Raw genomic sequence first — 18541 nt, 5'->3', positions numbered from 1 at the left:
GAGGAGGGAGCTGTGTGGAAGGGCTGCCCCCTCCGAGCGAGAGGCAGGGCTCATGAGAAGGGAAGGTGGACCCCACGGAGCCCTTGGGGATACTCCCCCTTTCCCACTGCCTCGTCTTCTCCCACCCACCCAAGCTCTCGGGCAACCCTTCCCGAGCCGTCTTCTAAAAAACAAATTGAAAGCTGTACCACGATGGCCCAGGTGTCCACCAGGAGCAAGGCAGTGTCCTCAGACATGGGAACCAAAAAGAAGGCATATGTCCAGCCTGTCCTCCAGGGGGACGGAGGCGAGGGAGGCAGGGCAGGTGCGGACAGAGCCCGCAGCCCCAAGTTAGGGAAGGAAGAGGACGGGGGGCCGGGGACACCTCACTGGAAGCAAATGCAGGGTGAGTGCCGGTCGTGGGGCGCTCTCCACAGCCCAGAAGACTGCGTCTGCTCCAGGCCTGGGGGCACAGGCTGATGCTTTTGTCTTTCGCTGACCCCACTGGTGCTCTGTTCCCAGGGGTGCAGCAGAGGTGGCTGCAGCCGCTGACCCAGAGGCCCTCGGGTCCCCCATCCTGCTGCCTACGCGGCTGGACGTGAGGGACCATGTATCTCCCAGAAAAGCCAGGACGCTTTCTGCTTTGGCTGAGAAATGGGCTCTTTCCATGGCTGCAGGAAATGTTCTTTAGTGTGAAACCCCCAGCACCACAGGGAGGGTTTAATCCTGGACCAGGGAGGTGTGGGTGTGGAGGATGGACCCTCAGGCAACCTCGCCTCCGTCTTTCCGGGTGGGAGGCACCCCTCCGCCCCCCGAACACCCCTACCTTCAGGGCCAGGCTCAGCTTCTGGCGGAGGCTGGCCTCCTCGGCCCGAAGGCGCTGCAGGTCCTCCTCCAGTGCAGCCCTCTGCCGCCGGGCCTGCTCCCAGAACAGCTCGCGCTCCACCTCCACCTCGGACCGCAGGAGACTCAGCCTCTCCCTGTACCCCTGCTCCAGGCGTCTGCAAGGCACATGGCACATGGTTCGTCGGGCTCCTGAGGGGCGCCACCTGGGCCTCTCCCTCCTCGGGGTCTCTCGCCGGAGCACTCGGCCACAGCGTCTGGGACTCGTTTGTCCACCTTGGCAGATGAGAGAGCTGCAGATGCTGTACCATTTAAGGATGCGGGGCCTCCTTAAATCCCTCCTCGGGGCTGGTGGAGGTGACCCCACACAGACAAGGTGAGCCAGAGGATCCCTTGGCCTCTGGGGTGAGCTAGCGAGTGACCTCTGGGTAGGTCTCTGATGCTCCTCAGCCATTCAACCTCCTCCACATCATCAAAAAATGAATCAATAAATAAAGGCAGCACCAAAGCCTTCGGTGACCAAATGCGCACAGAAGCCAGCCTCTGTCACGAGGACACAGGCATCAGAAAACCAGTACGTGGCGAATCCCAAAGCAGCCAGAGAAAGGTGCAGAGGGCCTTCCCCTCAGACTCTGCCGTGATCTTTTGCAATAACCATTTCTTTGTGTTTTTTTTGGCTGCACCTTGCAGCATGCAGGACTTTAGTTCCCCAACCAGGGATCGAACCTGTGCCCCCTGCAGTGGAAGCACGGAGTCGTAACCACTGGACCGCCAGGGAAGTCCCCGCAATAACCATTTCTATCAGCAGGGAAAACAGTGCTAGATCTTAGCTTTATCACTAAAACAGCTGCTTAAAAGGATTCTCAGACCCAGTCTATCTAGATTGAAGACGAATGAAACTCTTGGGCAGAGCTTGGCCACGTCAACAATCGAGCATGAGAAATACTGGGCTCGGCCTCCCTCAATCTCACCCCAGAGCTTCGAGGCGGGGGCATGAGGGGAAGGGGGGCAGCCATCACTTAGGGAAAAGGTTTGACGAGTGTGATTAATCTAACAGCCCACAAATCTCGGGGCTAATTTTACAAATACAAATTTGATCATATCACTCCACTCTTAAAAGGGGAAAAGTGCAATAAAATAAGGCAGAACAGACCCACATTACGGGTGCTCTGTGGCCGTCAGAAAGTATATGCAACACCAACACCATTCTGTAAGTAATCACGTGCATGGAAAAGCGAGGGACTCACAAAAAATGTTAGGAGTGATAACCTCTGTGGACGTGAGACTTTTGCTTTTATTTTTCCTTTTACTTGGTATTTTCTTTCTTTTTAATTATTTATTTATTTATGGCTGCATTGGGTCTTAGTTGCCGCATGCGGGCTCTTTGTTGCGGCACGAGGGCTTAGTTGCCCTGCGGCATGTGGAATCTTAGTTCCCCGACTAGGGATCGAACCTGCATCCCCTGCATTAGAAGGCAGATTCTTAACCCCTGGACCACTGCGGAAGTCCCTACTTGTATTTTTTAAGTTTTCTACAATGAACATGTATCATTTATTACTTCTGTAATAAAAACAACCTAACACAACCACAGAAACTATTTCTAAAAACGTACCAATGATGCCCCATTGCTCACTGGGCAAAATCCAAACACTCGTGTGGCCCTCGAGGCTTCGTGTGTTCCCTCACCAGATTCTTGGACTGAGATACGGCCTTGGAGTCTCTGGTTCTCCGACCCAGAGAGAACTTCCCTGAGTCCCTTCTGGGTGGTTGGGAGAGTCAGGCCGACCGGGCCGAGACCAACGCAAATCAGTTCTCAGCTCCCTGACCGATCGTCTAAAATTGTCCACACTTAAGCTTGTGGGCGCTGGGGTGGGGGGCAGCACAGGCCACAGAGGAAGGACGTGTGCGGGTCAGGCTGCTCCAGAGCAGGGAGCCCCAAGGACCCCACGTCCCCAGGCCTCGCCTCAGTACACAGCCCCACGTCCGCGCACGTCAGGGAGGCAGCAGAGCGCAGCCGCAGTAAAGAGCCACCGGGAGGCGGGTGGCGCCTCAGGAGAGGGGGAAAGCCTTTCAAAAAGGTCAGAAATTCTTTCCTCTGGTTTGTCCACCACCATCCCGGCCAGCTCACCAGGAGTCCGCTCAGGCCACCCGATGGGCGATGCCCGGTGTGCGGTTTTGGGCCCCGGGCTCCCTCCTGCGGAGCCAACAGGCTGCAAAGCCATTCCCTGGTCCTCTCAAAACGTCCACCCGTCTCGCTGATCACAGGCCCGGACAGAAGACTCAGCTTGAGTGGGGCAGACCCCGACGGACGGAGCAGGCAGTGAGGCCAGCAGAGCACTTCCCTGCAGACGCTCACCACAGGCACTCGGCCAGATGCCACGCTCCCAAGTGAAGGGCAAGGCTGCTTCTTAAAATGCACCGTCTTCCCTCAAGGAAGGACATCAGCAGAGTGCTCAGGTGAGACAGCAGGGCCTCAGCTGGCGGCCGCCCGTGTCCACTGCCCACCCTCGGCCGGGGACCCCGGCGGGACCTACCTGACCTTCTCCTCTGCGAGCTGCTCCAGGGCAGAGTGGAGGTCGTCCGTCTCCTTCACAAACTCCAGGTGCCTCTGCTCTGCTTTCTCCAGGTCCTGCCTTGCCTTGTCTCGCTCCCTGGCCATCTGCTCCACCTGCCCCCTGCGTGAAGGAGGCGGGGTCAAAGGGGACACCGCTCTGGGCCCAGCAAGCCCGTCTGCAGGAACAAACACAGCTGGGCTAGCGGTGCCGCGCAGCGGCCAGTGCTGGGCTCTGACCCACCTCCTCCCAGGGCCATTTCTACAGTTACTGTGCCCGGTTTACAGAAGCACATACAGTGACAGGCCAGCTGCCTGGCAAAGGGGTTTCTAGCAGGTTTCTGAACCAGGAGGTCTGAGCCTAGAACGTGCAGCGTGCCACCCCTCCAGATGGCCTCAGGACAGGCAGGAATTTATCTACGCTCCCTCTTGCCTGCAGCTGGGCCTCGGGCCCCAGGGATCCCTAGCACCTAACCTGGGACTGGATGCATGAAGGGGAGGAAGCTGGCCACCCATTATCCTGCCTGGCCACAGCCCTGCCACCTGCAGCCTGGCGTCAGAGTGGCTGTGCAGGGAGTTGCCCAGAACAGAGGAGACTCCTGTATGTGGCCCTGTCCCTGTCTGGTCACCCTGCGTCCTGCCCAAGGCTCTGTGCAAACCATCTCTGGCACCAGCTATCCTGGTGCCCGTTTCTCCCACTGAAGAGGCATCCCTGTCCCAAAGCAGTCTTTCTCTGGTCCCCTTTGCCGAACTGCCTGACAGAAGGCTCATCTGTTGGTACCTAATGAGATGCAGTCTTGAGGATCGAGGTTGGGATTTCTGCCAGCCTTTTCTGTAGCTTCAGAAAATCAATAAACACACGAAAACCAATCTTTGTGCCAAACTGCTCAGCAGACGGACAGCCTGAAAAGCCAGCCAAACCCAGAGCCAAACCCAATTAAAATGGTTTGTGTTCTTGGCCCAACTGCCGTGCTGTGCTTTGCGACTGTGTTCGAAGCATCCTTCTTTCTCCTCCTGCCAGGTGCCCGAACCCAGGGACAAGGAGGCCGGTCTAGCCAGCAGCACCCACACACCCTCCCCATCGGGGCTCTTACTGGCGGAAGCTCAGCTCCTGGCGGTAGCAGGCCAAGGCTGCCTGCTGAGTGGCACCGCCCACCATCATGAGCTCGTTCTCAAGGGCCCAGGCCAGCTCCAGAAGGTTCACCTTCTCGTCCACACTGAAGTCGAGGCTCTGAAAATAGCAAGGTCCATCAGCCAGGCGGGATGAGTGGGTCTCCAGACGCTTCCGGGCTCCCTCAGGACAGTCAGGCCCAGACCACGCTGTCCCTGCACCTTCCTTTTCTCTCTGCAAAGTCTCTGCCTCTTGGGTGGAGCCCTTTCCCTGCCCCAACCCCGCTGACGGTCCCCCCATCCCTGTCAACCCGTGTCCCCCCATCCCCACTATGGTCCCCCCAACCCTGTCAACCCCAGTGTCCCCCCATGCCTCGAGGGTGGGCATGACCCAGGCTGGACAGAGTCCCCCTCCCTGGACAAAGTGACAGACACAGAAGGGGGCATGTCCCAAGCAGAGGACTTTGGGGATTGATAGGGAGGCCAGAGAAGGGCTTTTTCCCTGTGAAATCAGGTGTTGTATAAACCACGTGGGCCCTGGGGAGCTGCACAAGGGGACTGGACCTGAGGCCAAGGCTCCCACCAGCAGAGTCCAGACAACACCCGGAGCTGGGACCCCCGAGCCTAACGTCCTTCTCCGACTGACCACGATGGTCCCTAACGTCCTTCTCCTGCCCAAGCTAGTTTGACTTGGGTTTTTGCCATTTCAGACTCAAAGAATCCTGACTAATATGTCTCTGAACCACACAAACAGATACAGGAACAGATGGGGGTTCTGCTGGTGGACACAGGACCTATCAGAGAGAGATGAGCCACAGCCCAGCATTCCAGACAGTCGCACTCATTCGCCCTCGGGATTCTCGGAAAAGTACAGTTAAAAGAATGGAAAAAATTTGTTTTACGTATTTTACCATAATAAGAGAAAGAGAGAGTAGGACAGGAACGCCCGTCCATCCTGCTGGCTGCCCAGTAAGAATACTTTTGCCACGTCTGCTCCTGCAGCGATGGGCGCACTTGGCTACAAGGCCCAGACACACGGGCGGGGCAGGCACGTGGCAGGGTCCACGGGGAGGCCCTTCCTTTAACTTATGAGGCGGAGACTTGAACCTCCGTCCTTCCCCATGGCCACGAGTGCTTCTGGAGAGAAATGACACTCAGCTGAAGCGTGTGCAGCAACTGGGAAGCTGAAGTCCTGACATGAGCGCACACTTCCCAGCAACGAAACCACGGGCGGGGGCAGAGGACAGAAAGTGGTCCCAGCGGCAGCTTCCCAATTAGAAAGACCACGTGGCACAACTGCCTCCTGGCGTCCATGCCCATGTACTCCTTCTGTGCTGACTGGGACGGACCTACGTAACCCCCAGGATGGTGCCAGGGTAGCAGTGTGTGGCTTCCCAGGCCAGGGCGTGGGAGGCTGAGGCCCCTCTCCGCTCTCCTGGACGGGGCTCTGGGGAAGCCAGAGCCATGCTGGGAGGAGGCTCAGGCTGCCCTGGGGAGGATCCCACGTGGCAGGGAGGGGAGGCCTCCAGCCTCCGACGAGGTCCACTCTCCATCCTGCTGGGCCTCGGGAAGACCGCAGAGCAGGCTCCTGGAGACCCCAGGCTAGGAACACCCGGCTGCGCGGCTCCCGATTCCTGAGGAGGTCAGGGATCCGCACAGAGCAGCCCTGGCGGTGGTCCCACAGACACTCGCGTGAGGTCCTGAGAAGCTAGGTGTGGGAGGCCAGCACGTCCAGGCCAGGGCTCGCCTAGTGGGCTTCCTCCCCCAGGGAACACACCTCTCTCAGGCAGGTGCGCTCAGGGGCAGCTGGCGGTCCCGCCCAGTGTCACAGGTGACCAGTTATGGACCTGCTGCACCAGGACACCCCGACTGCCTGCCAGCTCGCCCGAGAGCCCCCCTGTGTCAGGGGGACAGATACGCCTGGGGGGCCACATGGAGGGTCCTGCTGAGGGGGGTTCAGTAACGTCACCGCCTCTCAATTCAATGGAATCAAACCCTGAGCAACTGGAAAATCATCAGTTGCTAAAGGAGCGGAGACTCGCCGTGGCAGCAGGAGAGCAGTGATAAGGGCAAGCCCTGAAGTGCCGGGGGCAAGCGCGAGACTCATCGTGACAGCAGGAGAGCAGTGATAAGGGCAAGTCCTGAAGTGGCGGGGGCAAGCGCGAGACTCGTCAGTGGCCGGATCCGGATGGCAGCCAGCCCACCTCCAAGCGCAGGGAGTCAGGAGCAGCGGCTTAGGGAGAATCTCCAAACCATGAGCCTCTGGGACTTCCCTGGTGGTCCAGTGGTTAAGGGCTCCATGCTTCCACTGCAGGGGGCACAGGTTCGATCTCTGGTTGGGGAACTAAGACCCTACGTGCTGTGTGGCACAGCCAAAACCCCAAAAACAAAAAACCATGAGTCCCTCTGCTCTTGGCCCTCCCTGGGGGCCAATTCCAGTGGTCCGGCCTCAGCCTCTGGTTCTCAGAATAGTCCTGTGGGCCAGCTGTCCAGGGATGGCCTCGCGTCGGGCTCTGCCTGGGCTGCTGGGCAGCGGGACTCGGCAACGGCGAAGCTTAGGTCCAGGAGAGTCTGGCCTGAGGAGTCAGGCAGATTGTCTTAAAGGCTGGTTTTTCTCTCCTTCCTGTTCTATTGGTTTGTGCCAATATGGACATTTTTGGAGGCAATACAATAGAAGCTATCAAGAGGTAAAATGCGTACCTTCAGGAATCCGACCTACCGAGAAATACCAGCATAGGGGCAGAAGGGTATACGTGCATTACAGGTGACGAGATTCATAACAGGAAAAAAACATACGTGTCCCACGACAGGGAAAGGGTAATGTAAATTAGCAAGGTATACGGTATGACACCAATTTTGCAAAAGAAATTTTTTAAATGGGAATGTCTAAATATGCATTTCTTTCCTGTGCCAGGGGAGAGCTCGCAGAATGCCCACCAGACCTTTACGTGTCGCCATCCCTGGAGACCAGGAGCAGAGGGGGGCAGGCTTTATTATTCTATAGATTTCTGTAGAGCTGAAGCTTTTCTTCACAATGGAGAGTGAAATTTGGAAATGAAACTAACTCATCTAGTTCGCCACACCTGCCCCAGCACTCTTCCCTTGCTGTGCCCGCCCTGTGTGCACCTGACTTGCCACCCAGGGCAGAACTCCCTCCAAAGCCCCAGGGCTGCCCTGTGTCCCCACAGAGGGGACTTGACTGACCAGGGAGAGCACAGGCCTCCTCCTGTGTGACCACTGGAGGGAGGTCGGAGGGCGGGTACGGGGAGAAGAACTCCCCACAGAGCTCGTCCGGGGAGAGTAGAAATGCTTGGACGTCTGTGACAGTGGTGTCCACTAAGACGTCCCTCCTCCAGGTCAGCAGATCAGCTCCGGGGCTGACACGCACTGGCGGGGAGAGTCTAAGATGCTGAAACCTACCTTCAAACGGATTTGTTTCAGGCTGTGGTTTTCTCTGCTTTTTACTTATTATGTTTTTAACACTTCCTACATCTTAATATCAAAAAATAAAGAAAAAAGTATTACGATGGGCCTTCCCTACACAGGGCCTGTGTCTGCGGTGTGGGGGACGGGGGGAGCTCCGTCCAGCCTCCCCTGTGGGCAGTGGCCCCGCCCGCCTAGACACCTCTGCTGGGGCAGCCGTGCGCGACTGGTCCAAACCTGCAAGACCTCCCTGCCGTTGGGCACCCCCTCCTGGGCCCACAGGGTGACGATCTGCTCCGGGAAGGCGAAGCCGGCGCCGTCGTCCACGCTGCACAAGAGGCGCGGGCCCGAGCTCACGGACACAAGGGATGACGTGGTGGTCTGGCCACCACCCTCCTCTGGGACCTGCACGTCGGGACAAGCTCTGTGAGCCCCCGTGGCCTCCTCATGCACCCTCTCCGACCTCCCCGCCTGTGTGGCCTCCCCGAGGCCTGAGAACAGCGCTGATTCCTGCTCCAGGGAATGGGGCGCCCGCAGGATCTGACTCGAGCCCAGGGCTCAGCGCTGTCCACGCCAGGCCATGCAGGGGATGCCCAGCGCCTGCCAGGCCCTGAGGTAATTTCTCCCCAAACCACTAATGGCTTCCTGCTGAGGGAAACCTGGTCTGTGCAGAGAAACCCAAGACGGGCTTCAGAAGGAGGGCGGGGGTGGCCCAAGCAGAGGACGCGTGTCCTCAGGATTCAGGGTCAGAGAGTTTTAAGACAAGGGCAAAAAAATCCCTCAGCCAGAAAGCTGACCGGTGAGCCGAGGTACTGCAAGAATCCAGCTGTGGGGCTTCCCTGGTGGCGCAGTGGTTGAGAATCTGCCTGCTAATGCAGGGGACACGGGTTCGAGCCCTGGTCTGGGAGGATCTCACATGCCACGGAGCAACTAGGCCTGTGAGCCACAACTACTGAGCCTGTGCGTCTGGAGCCTGTGCTCCGCAACAAGAGGCCACGATAGTGAGAGGCCCGTGCACCGCGATGAAGAGTGGCCCCCTCTTGCCACAACTAGAGAAAGCCCTCGCACAGAAACGAAGACCCAGCGCAGCAAAAATAAATAAATTAATTAATAAACTCCTACCCCCCCAACATCTTAAAAAAAAAAGAATCCAGCTGTGCTTCCTGCCCCTTGGAGGGCAGGGCCCTTCAGACACGCGTCTGCAGTTGGGGCCAGAACAAGGAGCAGCTGCTGGGGCCCCCAGACCACCAGGCCCACCTGCTCCCCTGATGGAGCAGGAGAATCTCCGTCTGGGCCCAGGTGCGAGGCCCCATGTCACCACTCCAGCCACGCTGGCATCCACATGCACAGGACACAACCCCATGGCCATGTCAGCACTTCCCGGGCAGGAACGGGGGCCGCTGTACCTCAGAGGAGGCCCTCCCTCCCACAGGCTCTGGGCACGACTGCACTGTGGTCTCTGCCCTCAGGTGGCCTGGCACCATCCCTCATCTCTCCTGGTTCCTTCCCTGTCTCAGTGGCTTCAGGTGCAGAAACCTGATTCTCAGACGCGCCTGGCCTAGCAGAGAACAAGGTCACTGTTCCTGCATCGCTGCCCACAAACTGCGGGGTCAGCCACGTCGCCAAAGAAGCCTCAGCAAGACTCCCCAGGACAACCGTGCGCTGTGGTGGGAGACGGAGGCTGACTGTCCTGGGACTGAGAAAAACCAAATGCACCGAACATCATAATTTAAATAACCACCTAAAATCTGCTCTCCTCCAGCTGGCCTTGTACAGGATAAAATTCAGGTATACAGTATGGGGAGAGCACAGCTCCAGGAATCCTTGTTAAGGCTAATCCTGGGGAAGACACGGACCCGTCAGTGACTCTGCCCTCCGGGGAGGAGGGAAAGGGGGTGCTCTTGTTGGAACACAGTGTACCCCACATTGAGGCATAACAAGGAACTGTCAGGAAATCCTCATAAGACCCCTCTGAGGTAGGTGTGTCCATTTTACAGACAAGGAACCTGAGGCTCAGAGAAGGTGAGTAGCTCACCAGTGACATACAGCTTGGCAGGAGCGATGCCAGATCAGCCCAAGGTTGCACAGCCTCCCACAGCACACGTGTGTGTACACACCCCGACCAACTGCTGGGCACCCTCTGTGGGGACCAGGCAGAGAGGTCAGGCCTACAGAAGATGCTGAAGGCCAGAGAGTGATGGCAGTCGCTCTGGGGTTCAAGAGTTAATCGTCCCATTTTACCTGGTAATGAGACCAGGACCCGCTCGGTTTGACAAGTGTGGAAGATTCCAGAAGTTGAGGGGATCCATGATTGAACAGGCCAAGCTGGAATTCCTCTAGACTCACTCTGCCATCGCCGTCTTGGTCCAGCTTGTTGAACAGGTCTTCAAGTTCCTAAATAAAAGCCCCCAGGCATCTTCTCAGAGGCTCTCCCACCGCAGCTGTGCCCACCCCACCCAGGCCTGGCCCCCACCCTCCCCAAGCAGGCGGCGCGCTGTCCTATCCAAACAGTGGTCTCCCCGCTCTGGCTTGTGAAATCCACACACCTGGTCAGTTTCCATCCTGCTGTGAATGGCCACTTGTGCTTCCCAAAACCCGCAAACACCCATCCCATGTCTGCCGTGCCAGGAGCTTGCTGGATGGCGGGACATGTACATATGGAACGTGGCCCGGGCCCCCAGCAGCTCAGGGTCAGCAAGGGCAGGGCTGAGAGCACTTCAGTAAGGAGGGGCCTGTCCCATCACACTGCCCTCCACTTCCCCTGGCCCCCGCAGGAGGGAAGGGGTGAATACAGCTGCTGGGAGTGTAGCCAGACGCTGCGGGCACCACACTTGGGCTGGGTGGCAGATCTGGGCCACTGAGGAGGGGTGGGAGAGGAGTGCCCCAGCAGAGGAGGATCCTGCGTGAAGGCGGCCAGAGACGGACCTTCGACACAAGCCCTGGGAGTCAGCACGGGATGTGAGACCAGAAGGTGACAACTGAATCAGTGTCTGGCGGTGAAGGGGTTTTCCAGGCCCAGCACCAACCATGACTGCCACAAAGACCCAGCCCATCAGGGAGGTCCACCCTGCCCTCTCTCACCTCCTTCTCCAGGCCCTGGAGCCCGACGCTCTGGCAGAGCAGGGCCAGCTCCTGTTCGGTGAGGTGGCCGCTGCTGCCCACACCCAGCTCTTCCCAGAGGCCTCGGACCCGGCTCTCGGGGGTGTCGAAGGAGGAGCTGCAGGGCTTCCGGAGGCTCCCGAAGACCTCAGAACCCCAGGTTGGCAGCTGGCCTGAAGCAGGGGACACATACCAAGGCTGTAATTTACTCTGAAATCGGATGGACTGATGAATGGGCAGAGGGACGGGCACATGGACACATGTGAGAGACAAGCTTCAAAGGAGGAATCTAGGTGGTGGGTACACAGTGCTCACGGTATAACTCTTCCACTTGCATTCTATGCAAGTTTTCACAATCAAATGGAGGGATCTGCTGCATGTGGGGAAAGCATTTTCTTTTTTCAAAAAAATATTTATTTATTTAGGTTGCTCCGGGTCTTAGGTGCAGCATGCAGGCTCTAGTTCCCTGACCAGGGATCGAACCTGGGCCCTCTGCATGGGGGCCATGGAGTCTTGCCTACTGGACCACCAGGGAAATCCCAGAAAGCATTTTCTGAAGGGAACCTGCGAAGCCACAGCACTGAGAGCACAGCTGCAAGGTTTGTACTTAGAACAAAAAGGTCAGGTTCAAAAAACTAATTTTTAGAAACCCTTCAAACCTACCCAAAGTAAAGAGCACAGTTCAGCAAAGGCCAGTGGTCCTGTTCCTTGGGCAGACGGCCACCCCGGCTTCATCTACCCCCGTTTATTCTTGCCCAAGTATTTGAAAGCAAAATCCAGCTGCTGTGTTCTCACCCCTGTGTGTTTTGTGTGTACTGCTGATCCCAATGCCACCATCACCCTACAAACCAACAATGGTTTACCCAGCCCTCTCTCAAGAGTCTCCCGACAGTTGATTTCTTTGAATCAGTATCAACACAGAATCCTCCCTGTGCGTGTGGTTATTCCTCTCGAGTCCTTGGAACACGAGCACCTCACTGCCTGCCCCACTCTGCTTCCTCGCATGCCTCCATCACTAACATCGCCTATAAACCGGAAGTTAGCATCAAAGCCTAGTTTGGATTCAGGCTCAGTTTTATCTTTTTTCTTTTTCTTTCTGGCAAAAACGTCCCAAGGTGGGCTGTGTTCTCCACGCCACCTCACAGCAGGAGGCACAGGTGTCTTTGAGATGCAAAGACACCTCAGTGAGTTTGGATGACAGATGGCCAGGTTTCATAACTTTTCTACTTTAGCCAGGTGGCTTACTGAGGTTCCTGAAGCTTTGCCAGAGAAACACCCTCTGGAAGAGGAAAGACCTTGGGGGTGCCCACGAGGAGCTCTCCTCGGATGAGCGAGGCTTCAAAGCAGAGTTCCTTCCACGCCCAGGCCACACCACCCAGCCCAACAGAGGAAGAGGGCTGCCTGCACCTGACCAGACCTGGGCTCTCGGCCAGTGGTCTAGAGTTTTCAGGAGAGGAGCCACCTTGGCGTTACTTTGATAACCCAACTAACGATCAGAAAGCCACTTTGCCAAGGAAAGCGAGGGCCTGTGCGCTCACGAATGATGCTGTGGGCTGAGCTGAGGAAAACAGAAGGAAAGGGCCGCCTCTGAGATCCCTTCCGGCTTAAAACATCTGAAAGTTCTACGTAACAATAGAAAAGCAATTCTGACACCATAGGGTATTCTCATGGCTGGCAGAGGAGCAAATAAGTCCTCTGAGGTCTGACATGACTGTTCACACACCAGTGTCAGTTCTAACCTGGAGGGAAAGAAGAACTCCAACCTGTCTCTGGGCAGAGTCCGAAATGACTCGGTGAATAACCTCCCCAGGAGCCCTTCCTCTCGTCCCCTAGATTTACAGAGTCCGGGGAATTTAGGGCATGGGTTGGCTGCTCTTCCAGACACAAAAGCGTCCATCTGCTTCGTCCAGTAGCACAGGCACTCCGGTCATTCCCCTGACGTCACCAAGCTCAACGCTGAGCCACCAAGAGCCTCAGCCCCCCAGGACCACAGTCTGGATAATGCTCAGTGCCAGTGCAGACCTCTCACTCAGGAGAAGCTCAAGGTCAGCTCGGGTCTCGCCCTCGAGCCGTGTTCCTGCACGTTCTGCCCTGTGACACACTCCAGCGGGAGGTGTCCTTAAGGCACCTGCAGACCTATGTGCTGATGCACCCAGATTTGCTAAGCACGCCTGCAGCTGCCTTCCGGGTGCTCCGTCAGGCTCTCCAGGACCAGGGCCACGTCTTACCCTCGACTCGGGGCAGACAGGGCCCCAGGAGGCAGGGAGGCTGCTGGCCCAGGCCGGGTGCTTCAGGAAGGAGTCCCCAGGCCCACGCCTGCCGGCTGGGGTCATGCTGGTCCTCCCAGACCGTGAAGCTGCTCCCTTAGCCAGTGGTCCCCGCTCGAGGGTCTGACCTCAGGGGTCTCCCAGAGCTGGGACCCTGCCCCCAGGAAAAGGGCCCCCCAGGGACACCACCCACACCAGGCACTTCTCAGGAAACTGTCCTTGGCTGGTGGCCCACTGCCTGGCAGTCTAGCACTGGCCAAAGATGGCACCGACCACAAGGCCAGGCTTTACCTTTTGCTTCAAACAACTCATTCTGAGGGTCCTTTGCACTTTCAGCTTCTTCATCGGACTTGAGACTCTGGAAAAACAGAAGGAAAAGGACGTGTGAGTCCCCAGAGGAAAGGGCAGCGGACGGAGCACCGGGAACAGTCTGATGGGGCTGGTGGGGGCGACACCTGAGGAAGGGGAGCCGCAGCCCACAGGGCAGCCCTGGTGGTCAGCCAGGAGGCCCCGTGCACACCAGCTCCCTCTCTCGGACCGCACGCTGCGGCCTGCACTTGGCACCCTCTGCATCCCGCCCCTCATGACCCATGTCTGTTGGCAACAGTCAAGGAAGAGCAGGTCTCTGACCCCCAGGTGCTCCGGAGACAGCAGGTGATCTGCTGAGACCTCAGTGCCCAAGGGGCTGGGCCACCAAGAAGTCCAGTAAAACCTCATGCTTCTGTGACCGAGTCTGCGGACCACAAAGTCAAAGTCTGCTTCTGATTTTGGAAGGAACACTGGCTTGACCAGGACTCAGCACTTAGAAATGGCTCTGAACTGAGGCTGGAGCTCTGGGGGCAGGTGGTATATCTCATTTTTCTAATGCATTCAACCTGCTGACAACCCTAAAGGCAGCAACCCTAGGGTCCTAGTTCTGGGGATCAAAGATGGTTTTAAGAAGCAGAACGGCACCACAGAGATGGCGCGGACCCATGAAGCCTTCCATCCCTGGGGCCAAATTTAAGAGAGAGAATAAAGCAGCAAAGGCCTAGGGTTTATTGGTGCCGCCCAAGTGCAGCACATCCCTGAGAGAAGCGACTCCAGGATCTAAATACATATTTATTTGCTTTTCCTATTGGTCTCAACAAATGTTGAAAATATAAACAAATTAATATGGGGGCCCAGAGCTGTCTTATTAAAGGGAAGCCCCCCTAGAGCCTCATCAGACAGAGGTGGACATCATGGGGTGGAGGCAGGAACCTTCTGGAACCCCGAAAACAGGTCCAACGGGCCACGATTAACACGTGGGGTGTGGATCTGCCCTGTGGAAGTCCTTCCTGACACAAAGCCCTCGAGGCTCCTGCAGTGGACAGCTCAGGGAGCCTGGGGTCCCCGGAGGCATCTGGCATGACATGCCCACCGAGTTGTGGAGGGTGAGCCTCAGTCGCGCCCAGTGCTGCTTTCTCTATCCTCGGCTGATTAAACTTCCTCTCCTGCTGGCAGTGCCAGGGGAGGGGGCTAGTGGTGAGCAGGGCATTCTCCATGGCCCCCGTGTCTGAAGAAGGACGCTCTGTGGCCCGAGTTTCCATGCAGACAGCGAGACCCAGAGACACCTTAAAACTAAATGTCACTCCCCAAAGTGATCTGGTGATGAGATAGATGCCCCCTCCCATCTTCCCATATCGTGTCACATGAGCAGTGTCTATGGTGGGGGGCATGCGTACCTGGGCGAGGGCAAAGGGGGGATCGACCCACCTCCACACTTTCCAGAGACGCAGAGCGTCGGAGCTGGCTTCTCACACTGGGCCTGGCAGGCTGCTCCGGTAAACACGGGGCTCCACCCGCAGCATCACAGGGCTCGGGCCAGCTCCGACGGCCATACCACTTAGAGCCGCTCACGTACTTTGGGGGGACAGCCCGGGGGGCACCTGGAATAAAAACGGGAGGTGTTCTCTCAAACAGCCTCTGGGCCCACATGTGCTGCCAAGATGCCCTTTACGAAGGTGCAGGTTCAGGTGCAAAGCGTGGCTCTCAGGGACACACATGGAAAACACCTGGAAGAACACAGGGAACAGTCGACAGTGGGGCTGGGGCTGAGACAGCCAGGCCGGGAGGCAGGGACTTTCCATCCTAAACTCTAGGTGCTGTTTAAATGTTTCCAACCAAAATACGTTTTTGTTATGCAATAAAAGACTAATACAAAAATCTAGCTTTTTACACAAGGAAAAAAGCCTCCAATAATCCAGCAACATACTGCTCTAGAGACCAGAAGGTCACGTCCCACCCACCCCCCCTCACTACAGGACCCCCCTGCCCCCCGGACGGGATGTGGTAGGCAAGGACCTCAGCATAGCTGGGGAGCCTCAGACTCCACGTGGGCCTGAAGTCTGGGATAGAGGCAGGAGTGCATTTTAGTTTGGGATTCATGAGAATCCCATAAGCCCTAATAAACCCCTGGCACCTTTCTTCCCTCCTTACCTGCCCACGTCTGCAGAGCAGTGGGGACCCCGCAGGCAGAGAAGAAATGATGCTGACTCTGTAGGGAATCTGGGCAGCCGGAGAGAGATGGGGGAGGGCGACGTGGGCCACGGCCAGGAGAGGACACAGGTTCAGAAGGAAGCAACCAGAACGTGCAGGTTGGAGGAGAGGATCCAAGGAAGTAAGGCCAGGTCAGGGAAAACAGGACCGTTTCACACGGATGCGTCACGCTTCCTAAGGCCAAGTACCACCTCCCTTGTCTCCTCCGCACCAACTCTCCAGCCCCTGACCTTGGGACCATCAGAGGAGGAGGCTGGGTCCAACCTGGCCAGTGATGCCAGTGACCAACAGAAACTAGGAACAAGGGAGGAGTTTGGGGAGGAAGCTGCTGAGTTCCACTCGACAGCGGACATTTAAGGCAGGCTGACCATGTCCCCGGGACACTCAGAGGTTATCACGGGCCCTGCCCGGCCCTGTAATCTCTCCCGTGTGGGAACTCCCAGGGCTGCTGGAGAGCAGGGAGCGGACGCCCTGGCAGGGAGGAAACAGGAGGCTCTGAGTGCCCCACGCAGTGGGGAGGGGCCAGCACACAGGCTCCGCACCTTTACTGCGGGGGGGGGAGGTGCGGGAAGAGGAAAGCCACGAGAGGTGGGAGTGGGCAGCTGCAGCACATTTGGGAAACCAGCTGCAGAAGACGAGGAGGGGCCTGACGCACGTGGGCCCTCCCCGGGCCCGGCCTGCTCGCGGCTCACCTGGAGGTCGTGACCCAGCACCACGTCTGCCCCCTGTGGCTTGACCTTGCTCCTGCCCTTCCCCTCCTGAGGTCCCCCCCGACCCAACCCGTCCTTGTCGGAGTCCCACCCGCCCTGGATGTGGCCCCATTTCTTCATCATTTCAGCAGGTCAGCACTTTCCTCAGAGGAATGAGATGCCCAGAAAACACACAGCTGTTTCATAATGTTCCCCAAACGTGTCACCCCCCTCCCTCCAACAGAGAGAAACGCTTCTCTAGAAAAGAGTGTCCACGTGGCAAATCACGACAGGAAGGGGGCAGCTTCCCACCACCCACAGAACACAGAGCCGCGGCCTCTTGGCGGGAAGCACTGGGGGGTCACAGCCAGTCCCCACCCGCTGCCCAGACGGCCCGCAGAGCACAAGGCCAACGGTGCCCTGTGCTGGACACCTGGCTGTGCCTCCTGTGTGTGCGTATTTATTTATAGGAGCAGAGTACCAAGGTCTACAAGTGAAAAGACATTGGTTATATGTTCTGTAACGGCCTTTACTGAAAGGAGCAGAATGACGGGGAAGCGGGATGTTCCTCAAAGCCCCGGGGTGTTTGGCCCCCTGATGACATGCTCATCCCTGGAGCATCAAAGCTCCAATCATTTTTCCAGTCACAGTGGGAGATGGTGGGAAGGACCGGCAGACAGATTAGAAAGCAGGAGAGAGAGACACTGTGGACAGGGCCAGGGAAGGAGGGATGAAGCCCCTGGATGGGGGAGGCTGGGAAGGTGGCTGCGGTGAGAAGCTAAAACGCACACGGCCCTGGAGGACGGGGCAGGGCTCGCCCCGGCTCTCACAACCCGTGGCTGCAGGGCCACCCGGTGCCCTGCCTCTGTGCACAAGCCCCGTCCGAGCCGCCTCAGGTGGGCTCACAACTGTGTAACTGAGGAAAGCACTGAAAATCGAAAGAAGAGAAAAACAAAACAAAACCGGGGGGCTTCCCTGGTGGCTCAGTGGTTAAGAATCCGCCTGCCAATGCAGGGGTCACGGGTTCGATCCCTGGTCCAGGAAGATCCCACATACTGCGAAGCAACTAAGCCCGTGCACCACAACTACTGAGGCTGCAAGCCACAACTACTGAGCCCACGTGCCACAAGTACTGAAGCCTGTGTGCCTAGAGCCCATGCTCTGCAACATGAGAAGCCACTGCAATGAGAAGCCTGCGCACCACAATGAAGAGTAGCCCCTGCTTGCCACAACTACAGAAAGCCCGAGAGCAGCAACAAAGACCCAATGCAGCCAAAAATTAAATAAATGAAAAAACTAAAACAAACAAACAAAAAAAACGGAACTGGTGTGGAAAAGTGCCAGTCCTGAAACAGCTTCTCCCATCTTTGGAGGAAGTGAGGACACACCCCACAGACGCACACATGTTCCAGCATGGAGAGCGGGGCAGTGACAGAGGCGCGGCCTTTCTTGGGCACATCCACGTTCACGGTCACACGATCACACTCCAAAACCCTGAGTCGGGAAAGGCAAGTGGGCTTCTTCCCATCTCAAGGAAGACAAGTGTGAGACAAAGCAGCCAATGACCTGAGCTGCAGGGCGATGGGGCTGCTGGCAGGCTGACTCCTCCCCCCGCATCAGGGCTCTGGCGTGGCTCCAGCAGGAGGAGGTGGGGCAGCTGACTTCAGCCCCAGGGGCGTGGGCAGGGCCTGGCTCCAGGCTGCAAAACCCCACCTGAATAACAGGCAGGAGTAGCCACAGGACTTCTAGGACGGTTCACTGGAATCTACATAAAACGTCCATTAGCTCCAAGCCTGGCACACAAAGCCTCCCTCACGGTACCCCTGGTGCCCAGATCATCGTGCACCTGCTCCCAACCAAGGACCTGCCCGGGGTCCAGGAGCAGACCAGGGGGCTGCTGCGGGGCAGACTCCTCAAACGCCTGCCCCACGTGGGAGGGAGGGACCCGCTACCACTTCACTCTCCTTCCCGACACTCGTCAAACGCAGCCGTGACCAGCCGGGGCGCATCAGGTGCTGCCCGCAGCAGCCGAGCCCAAGGGTCCAGCACGGCTGCGAATG

At 57.6% G+C, this 18541-nt stretch overlaps 1 protein-coding gene across 2 annotated transcripts in view; it reads right to left on the bottom strand.

The window, feature by feature from the left end:
• The window catches only part of NINL (ninein like), a 120007-nt gene that overhangs the window by 30216 nt on the left and 71250 nt on the right, over nucleotides 1-18541 (bottom strand). For both annotated transcript variants that reach the window (XM_029220129.1, XM_029220128.1), the window contains 8 exons: nucleotides 15010-15182; nucleotides 13564-13630; nucleotides 10988-11178; nucleotides 10148-10300; nucleotides 8144-8311; nucleotides 4468-4604; nucleotides 3357-3497; nucleotides 806-980 (listed from right to left, as the gene is read on the bottom strand). In XM_029220129.1, coding sequence (XP_029075962.1) covers nucleotides 806-980; nucleotides 3357-3497; nucleotides 4468-4604; nucleotides 8144-8311; nucleotides 10148-10300; nucleotides 10988-11178; nucleotides 13564-13630; nucleotides 15010-15182 — 1205 coding nt within the window. The remainder of the gene's footprint in view (nucleotides 1-805; nucleotides 981-3356; nucleotides 3498-4467; nucleotides 4605-8143; nucleotides 8312-10147; nucleotides 10301-10987; nucleotides 11179-13563; nucleotides 13631-15009; nucleotides 15183-18541) is intronic.

The sequence above is a fragment of the Monodon monoceros genome, unplaced genomic scaffold, assembly GCF_005190385.1.
Source record: "Monodon monoceros isolate NGI ecotype Baffin Bay Population unplaced genomic scaffold, NGI_Narwhal_1 Super_Scaffold_13, whole genome shotgun sequence".
NCBI classification, from domain to species: domain Eukaryota; kingdom Metazoa; phylum Chordata; class Mammalia; order Artiodactyla; family Monodontidae; genus Monodon; species Monodon monoceros.
Note: the sequence above shows the minus strand (reverse complement) of the source record. Positions and strands in the feature narration are given on the sequence as shown.